Genomic DNA, 9,102 nt, shown 5'->3' on the forward strand with positions numbered 1-9,102 from the left:
CCCCCGAAAATGAGGCCAAAAGTGATTGATTTTGTATGTAACTGGTTAGCATTTCTGGCCGATGTCAATTGGACACAAACAATGTATGCTAGCTTATGTTTTATTCCAAGATTTACAATACATAAATACAGGTTTCCCATTGGCTGATTATTGCAGTCTGCTTCCTCATGCTTCACTTTCAGTCTCTCTCGCTGTTCCAGTTTTCAAAGTCTCTCAAAGCATCTCTATGACCAACACAAAGATGCTAAGCTAACTAATTATATCCTAATGATGAAAATTAGTATATATTTGAGTAGTCCTTTAATATACAGTATGGCTGCTAGTGTTGTTTTCTCTTTCTCACTCACTCCCTCACTTACACACAGCAGGTTGGTCTACTGACTCAGACCAGGGAAGGTAATGGTTTGGTCCAAATTTCACATCAATAACAGATGAGCCCTAATCGGCCCTCTGACACACACACACACACTGGCTTGCCCATTTGCATAATAGTATTTCCCTTTTTCTCCATTCCCCGAATAGCTCCCGATTTCTCTCTCTCCCTCTCTCTCTCTCTACATTGTCTTGTGTACTCCTGATGGAAAAAGGCTTGACTATAAACAAATACAATTCCCTCAGAGGCCCACAAACTGAGGCAGGGATTGTGGGGAAGGAATTCATCTGTGCTCAAACTGAGCGTGGCGGCAGTGGGGAGGCTATTCATTCCCTAACAAACCAGATGGACGTCAACACTGGGGAAAAGTTCATACATTTTTAATGAATAATTGGGCTAACAGTTCTATTTAATGAATGATTTATTGATTTAAATTTAGAAAATAAATATTAGTGTATTAGTGGCTTATGCCTATTTTGTTGTTTCAGAGTACAGAGTAATGTTCACATCACAGAACTGAAAGGGTAATTCAATTGCATATAAAGTCAATGGAAAGATGGAATTTAGGCGAGAGAGAAGAGAGACAATAGGAGAGACACTTGAGTAAAATACACATGGTTGGTATGTCCTTTGCTAGATAGCTTACAGCTGACATCTGTACACTGACTGTTATATATTACACCTCTTCTGATTTTGTACAATAACGCAAGGCAAAAATGTACCTCGCCTTCTGTCTGAACACCTTGATGGAGCTTATTCTTCTGTGCCATAGAGCTCCATTGATGTCCAGAAACAGTTAAAACACACTATTAGCCTCACAGTTGCATTTAGTGACATGTTGTAATAAACATGGGTGTTCCCACATACACCATACTGTCGTAAATGAAAAAGTTTTAGGAAATTACTGATTTTTAAATAATCGTTTTTATTTTTGCAAGTCAGAAAGTATTGAGAGACGGACTAACACATTTGGTTTTGTCTTTTCTTGGGATTTTTGGTTGAGTCTGTCAGCTTCCTGACCAATTTAACCATCTCCATCCTTTGACCTCTCTACTCTTTTTTAAGCTTTTTGGATGAAGAGAAAGGACAAGGACTTTCTCTTTTTATTTCTATATCCCAGTTCAGCCACACTGACTGGTGCTGTGGGCATTTGGACCCAGAGCAGCATGGATGGGTGGGGGCTCTGTCAGCCCTCCTGATTTATCACCTGGGTAATAGGAAGTGATTGAAGGGGAAATTCAAATGAACTCTCTCTGACAGGCACACATGCAGACACACATACGAGCACGCACACACAAATTAATAGTGGGACTTAATAGACTACAGGGAAAAGGGGAACAAGAGCAGGAGAGGGAGATGAGATAAAAGAATGGCTTGTTAGAGGGAGTAAAGATAAAGAAAAGGTCTCAGACAAACAGGATAGGAGAGTAACTACTGGTGACAGATAAAATAAGATTTGCTTGTGAGGAATGTGAGCAATTTTACTTTTTATCTATTCCAGTGGGATGAAGGAAGAATAAAAAATGAATGAGGCTCGTGTTTCAGTGCAAGAAAGCTAAAAGATAATAGGGAGCTTGAAATAACCGCTGAAATTACAGTATATTAGTATACCATTATAATATACTGTTGGTATCTGAAATTGAGCCACCTTGCACCTCTGTTTCTCTCTTACTTGCTTGCGCTCTGCCCTTTTTTTCTTTCTTTCACAAACACACACACTAACTCACACTCCTTCAAAGGCACCCCCACATGCTGCAACAGCACCACCACCAACAGCAGGGCCAAGTACATACCAGGCATCTTTTTTAGGAATGTCAGTCACAGCACAGCTTGACCCTCCTTGACCGTAACCCCACCAGCACTGCCTCTCTCTCACACACACACACCCCTCAGCCCACATACCAGAGAGGCTGAGCTGTAGCTGTCAGTGTGTCAGTGTTAGAGGGTATGACTGTCAATCACTCCCTCTGGGAAATGCAGGCTGAGAAAATGGGGGTGGTTGACTAGACAGGATGAGAGAAGGGAGCGGAGGTAGAGGGACAGATAGTGATGTAGATTTGTATGTGTGTATGCGAGTGTGTGTGTTGCTCTTTGTAATCACAATGCAGCTCCGGTTTGACCCCAGGGCGACCTGCAGTCTAAAGCCCCTATCCCCAACCCCAGTGGCTTGACCGGGCTCAGGGAGGACACTGACCTATGAATCATGGGTATTATAGTCTTGAGTCGTAGTCTATAGAGCTACTAGAGCCAATCCCTGTCGACCTCTCGCCCTGTGCCACTCCATTCCCCATGTCGGTCAGAGGGAAGTGAATGGGCTAAAAGGAGAAACTCTGCCCTATAGGTCTAAGGCTGTAGCCTATGTGACTCCATGTACTACTTCTTCTTTAGTGTGTGTTTGTCCTATTGCCCTTGACATTGACTGAATAAATAAACATGAAGTAGGGACATCTTTAAAGGATGTGGAAACAAAAGTGTCATTTTTGGACATTGCAAAAATATTTCCTTAATATCGACTGGAGGGCTGCAGATTACAGGACATTTAAGAGAAGCTAGAGAGAATACAAATGCTAGCTTGTGGTTGTTTTGTTATTCAGCATACTACTTACGCCTGTCTATTCCACTCAGATTTACATTAACCTGCTGCTTGGGAAATGGTGGGAGGTCAATTTAGATGCAACATTGAGACACACCTTTTCTTGCTCTCATTTTTTCATCTTTTTCTCTCTCATGCAAACAACCCACACGCATATGCAGCTCATTCCCAAGATGCATCAGCATGCGGACAGCTCCATCGCCATCCCCAACCAGCAGGAAGTGAGGTCATAATGAGAGCCAGGTCAATATGCTCATTAACCCCTGCAGTGTATCTAGATTATTGGAACATCAATAGGCCAGGCCTGACTGGGTCTCTGTTGCAGCCGTCACAATGTCTATCAAATCACAGCCACTCACAGCGGTCCGTCAGAGAAACACGGCTTGATGCTGACATTCTCACATCACTCAGTGAAAAACAACATACAAGAAGCAGAAACATGTTTATGGTTTTCAATATGCAATCTGACTAATTTCTGACATGACAAGACTGACATGGCATGGTAAGGCATAGCAGGCAGAACAGGCTGTTAGCTAAAAGCAGACAAGCATTACATCTAGCATCAAAGATGAGAGATAGGGCACCATTGGTATACGTACGTTGTGTTAATGAAGTTGCTTTTCTAAATAAACTTAATATAAACAACATATTTGTGGATCAAACAAACGGACTTGTTTGTCCACTGATGAGCTAACTGCCCTCTATGATACCTAAAATGTCAAAATATCCACGAAGAGTCTGACTACATGCTCTTCTTTCCTTTGTATTTCAGTTTTATTTTTCAGTTGTTGTATTAATTGTGTATTTTGCATTTAGTAGATGAGATTAAATTACATTAGATTCAACATTTTTGTCTAAAGTGACTTGAAATGAATGCATTCAAACTCAATAGGAAAAAGCGCTAGATGTCACCAAAAACTGGAAATACATCCCTCTCAAAAAAAAAACTAGGAATAAAAATCACTATTTAAAGTATTAACAAAGCATAGCTATGCAAGCATGTTAAATTGGCTGTTTGACTTATCAAACCCAAAACACAGACTTGGGATTGGGAAAGCCAAACTGGATAAATGCGCAGCTAAAAGCATCCCCGGGGGTGCTGTGGCAATGCAGGAGTGGTTCCATACAAGAAAAAGAAATGGGTGACCCGCAAGGTGGCACTGTGTGAGGTACTGAATTAGCCAGGCTATAGTCTGTGGTGACCATCCCTTGACTCTGTCAGTCTCGCTCATAAGCTTTTAATGAAATGTTTTTTTCCTGCATTTGTTGTATTTTTCATCAGAGCACCCTACAGTCTAGTTGACTCTTGACCTGTTCCCAAACTCAGCCTCAGCCTGCACGGTGCCACGCCCTTACCTTGCCAGAGTCAGGGCTCACATAGAGGTCAGAGCTGGATTGGATTGGACAGGGTGGCTGCCTGTCAAACAGGCGGTCCAATACCTCGATCTGCTGCGGTGAGAACAGCTCCCCTCTCATCTGCTTCCTGAGGAAGTCCCGCCCACTGTGGCCATGCCCGTTGGCCAGCGGTGACTCCTGCAGACCTAAGACAGGAGAAAGGAGCGAGGTTAGAGGGGCTGTAGATCAAGGATATTTAAAGGAGGAGTAAGAGAGTGAAAGAAGAATAGGTTTAAAAAGAGGGAGTTAAAGGAAGTGTTTGTGAGTCTACTATGTAAAACAGGCCGACAATAATACAGGCAGGAGTGAAGGCGTGGGTTGATAAAATGAAGCACTGAGGAAGATGTGGAGAGAGAAGTTTGAGCAAAGTATGGACTCAAATGAACCCCAGTGAGCTGATTTAGGACTGAGTGACTTCATAGATTGTGGAGACTCTGAGAAAATGCTATACAAATGCAATCCATTACCAAGCATATGCTGTCTCTCCTTCTTGATCTCTCAAAAGTACACTCTTGCCTTTCATATATACACACTTCTCCGTCCCTCTTGTCGTATCACCCATACACACACAGACACACAAATATATATTGCTGTGGTATCAGTATTAGACTGTGAGCTCTCGTATCCTGCAGTTATTGCAAGGCTGAGGGACTGAACGAGACAATTATAAGAACTCTGAAGAGTCGCGGCCCACAAATGATTAGAAAGAGAGAACGAGAGAAAAAGATAAAGAGAAAAAGGGGATGAGGGTGAAAATCCCCCGCTATAGAGCCAATTCATCGCTCCAAACCGCTCCTGAGAGCCTATTTTAGTCCTGGGGGTCACTGTGTGTTTGGTGTGTGTGTGTGTGTGTGAGTGTAAGTGTGTCCGGTAGCAGGGGGAGTGATATGACAGACAGGTGGAGATGGAGAAGGGGCTTCAAATATATATTTTTTTCCATTTGAACTGAAAATACAGATCCATTTGCGCCAGACTGTCAGACAGAAAAAACGAGTGATGTAGCAAGAAAGAAAGAAAGAAAGAAGCCATATCAACATTAAAGAATAATTCCACAATATATTTCCCAAACCTGAAAAGACAACTTCACTAATTCAGCATTGTACTCCTATAATATTCTCAGACTCCTGATGGACAGTTAAAGGAAAGGATCAAAACTGCAGCAGAATATATATTAAACTTTTTTATCCCACGGACTCTTTTTCTTTGTCAAAACCTGACACCTACATTACCCACAATGCAATGTGACTGCCAACAGGTCATAGATTTGGGTGTGTTATGCTTGTAGGCTAATGTAGCCGGCTACAGAGGTCTGGTAAACTAATTTCTTTCTTTTAACAACCCCAGATTTTTATTCTTTTTCTTCATCCTGTCTTTATCTCCAACTGACACTGACTAAAATGACATCACAGACCTGTAAACAAACTTTGCCCTTTAACACTTTTTAAGTGTGTAGTAGTTTGTAGTATATTTTTTTGTTTCTTTATTTATTTTCATCATTCCCTATACTTTAACCATACTGTAGCTGCCATGTGCCATGATATTGTAGAAAGAGAGAATTTTAGGAACATTTTGCAACATCGTCTAACATTGACATTCTTGTCAAAATATGGTTGAGCTGTCAGAACTGTTTAAACATGCTAATAGTTTAGTCAGATTATCTAAACCAGTGTATTTGGAGGTTTACACTAGGTCCAACAGACAGTTTGAGTATTAAATTTAATGTTTGTCTTTGTTTTCCCTCAAGTTTGGCTTACCTGGGGCTCTTCAGGCTGCCCGAATTTATTTTAGTTGTGTTGCTGCATTCCTACATCTTAGCGAATAACTCGATGTGTGCAATGTTATTATTACCGATAGGAGTGATGGGCAAAACTATTAACTTGACACCCAAGTTGTACTGAACGAGAATTATCCTTTAAATGGCTGTTTAGCATATTTAACTCTATACTACAATTCATCAGCTTTATAATACTAAAACTGGTTGCAAATGGTACTTTCCCAGTTTCAGGTGGAAACCTTTTAAAAAATAAATCTAGACCTGGTACACTGGCACAAGGAGTGTTTTTCAGTTCATTTCAAAGACTTCTAGTGAACCTCAAATCATGGGACAGCATCTCGCTGCTAACAAAAAAACCTCTCACACAGTGCTGCATAACTCACAAAACCTCGCTACACCTTTTCAGTACACAAAACCTCTTTCACCCACTCCCTCACAAACACACTGCTTGATCATAATCTCTCTTTCTCTACTATAGTCTCACACACACACACACACACTCATATACAGATGCTGGGAGCAGTGTGAGTGTATGGTCCAGGTCTCTGGTGACAGACCAATCAGGGGGGAGATAAAGCCAGTATGATGCTTTAGCCTGGTAACCCACGGCGACCCATTTAATCCCACCGGCCAGTCCCCATGATGGAATTCAATTGATCAATCATGTTCTTGGCACAGTCTTGGAGCGTTATCTACTCTCGTCTCATAGTACTACCTCAAACACCCACCGAAGTCCACAGCTCTCTACACATCTAACATGCATGCTCTCATGTGCTGTGGGGCTTGAGTGTAGGTCAGAGGTTTAGCGACCACTGAGATTCATACCTAGGTATCAGAATGACTGATAATAAATTCTATTCAGTGCAAAAGATGCTCACCTGGTGGTGTCTACCCCCTGCAGACACACACACACACACACACACACACACACACACACGACCATGCACTGACACACACAAGCATGGTGACAACCATCCAACTTCAAAGGTATTTGGATTTAATAATTCAACTGTTCCGGGTTGTCAAATAAATGGCAACGGCAAGGCCGAGTCAGGGGAGCCGGTGATGGAGAGAGGGAGAGCGAAAGGAAAGAGAGAGAGAGAGAGAGAGACAAAAAGAGAGAGACAGAAAGCGAAGAGAGAGGAAAAAGGCAGAAAGGCAGGAAACAATAAGGGCTCATTTTGTTTTTGTTCTGGCTCTGAAAGAGGGAAGAGAACGTTTCTTCTGAGACTGACTCACAAGAGATATAGAGCAGCTGTGAGTGTGTATGTGTTGTTCGTGTGTGTGCTTTGCACTTGTGTGTTTGTGTGTGTGTGTGTTTGTTGGTGTTGATGCGCTTGTGTGTGTATCCGACGTGAATAGATTTAACCCGTCACCGGCAATGAGTTTCTTTACCCATCCATGGATAAATGAGACCAAGCCGATATCAGCTACCACCCACACCAACTCCATCACTAAGAACACCCACCATCCACACTAAGACACACACACACACACACACACCACCTACACACATTCATACAGAAATGACAATATTTGATTATCATCAAATAAAGCTTTGTTCTTACTGCTCGTTACAGTAGGTTCTGTTGTCTCCTCCCCGTCTTGTCTTCTCTGGTCCTTTTGGGGCTCCATCGTTGATAGGCTTGGGTCAGTCTTTCAGTGTGTGTGTGTGTTGTGTGTGTGTGTTGTGTGTGTGTGTGTGTGTGTGTGTGTGTGTGTGTGTGTGGACAGAGAGAAGCAGAAAAGCAATAGCTGGATGAAATGGTGCCATCAGAGCTAAGACTGACAGGTCATATTTGTGTGTTTATGTGGTGGTATGGTACGGCTACAGAGGTCTGTAAACTTATTTCTTCTTTTAAAACCCCAGATTTTTTTCTTTTTCTTCATCCTGTTTATCTCCAACTGACACTGATAAATGACATCACAGACCTGTAAACAAACTTTGCCCTTTAAAACTTTTTAAGTGTGTAGTTATTTTAGTATAATTTTTTTGTTTTCTATTATTTCATCATCCCTATACTTTAACCATACTGATAGGCGCCATGTGCCATGATTATTTGTAGAAAGGAGAGAATTTAGGACATTTGCAACATCGTCTCTAACATTGACATTCTTGTCAAAATATGGTTGAGCTGTCCAGAACAGTTTAAAACATGTAATAGTTTAGTCAGATTATCTAAACCAGTGTATGTTGGAGGTTTTACACTAGGTCAACAGACAGTTTTTGAGTATTAAATTTAATGTTTGTCTTTGTTTTTCCTCAAGTTTGGCTTAACCTGGGGCTCTTCAGCTGCCCGAATTTATTTTAGTTGTGTTGCTGCATTCCTACATCTTAGCGAATAACTCGATGTGTGCAATGTTATATTACATAGGAGTGATGGGCAAAACTATTAACCTGGACACCCAAGTTGTACGAACGAGAATTATCCTTTAAATGGCTGTTTAGCATATTTTAACTCTATACTACAATTTCATCAGCTTTATAATACTAAAACTGGTTGCAAATGGTTTACTTCCCAGTTTTCAGGTGGAAACCTTTTAAAAAATAAATCTAGACTGGTACACTGGCACAAGGAGTGTTTTTCAGTTTCATTTCAAAGACTTTCTAGTGAACCTCAAATTCATGGTGACAGGCATCTCGCTGCTAACAAAAAACCTCTCACACAGTGCTGCATAACTCACAAAACCTCGCTACACCTTTCAGTACAAAAAACCTCTTTCACCACTCCCTCACAAAATCACCACTGCTTGATCGATAATCTCTCTTTCTCTTACTATAGTCTCACACACCACAACAACACCACTCATATACAGATGCTGGGAGCAGGTAGGTGAGTGTATGGTCCAGGTCTCTGGTGACAGACCAATCAGGGGGAGATAAAAGCCAGTATGATGCTTTTAGCCTGGTAACCCACGGCGACCATTTATCCCACCGGCCATCCCATGATGGAATTCAATTGATCA

At 41.6% G+C, this 9,102-nt stretch overlaps 1 protein-coding gene across 1 annotated transcript in view; it reads right to left on the bottom strand.

The window, feature by feature from the left end:
• pax5 (paired box 5) overlaps positions 1-9,102 on the bottom strand; it is a gene marked incomplete at its 5' end in the record, with an annotated part of 28,290 nt that overhangs the window by 15,369 nt on the left and 3,819 nt on the right. Inside the window, 3 exon segments of the mRNA XM_035659731.1 lie at positions 1,509-1,580; positions 2,101-2,173; positions 4,323-4,507. Of these exon segments, the coding sequence (XP_035515624.1) occupies positions 1,509-1,580; positions 2,101-2,173; positions 4,323-4,507 (330 nt within the window).

Source organism: Morone saxatilis, unplaced genomic scaffold, assembly GCF_004916995.1.
Source record: "Morone saxatilis isolate NCDOM2014 unplaced genomic scaffold, NCSU_SB_2.0 Contig17, whole genome shotgun sequence".
Lineage (NCBI taxonomy): Eukaryota > Metazoa > Chordata > Actinopteri > Moronidae > Morone > Morone saxatilis.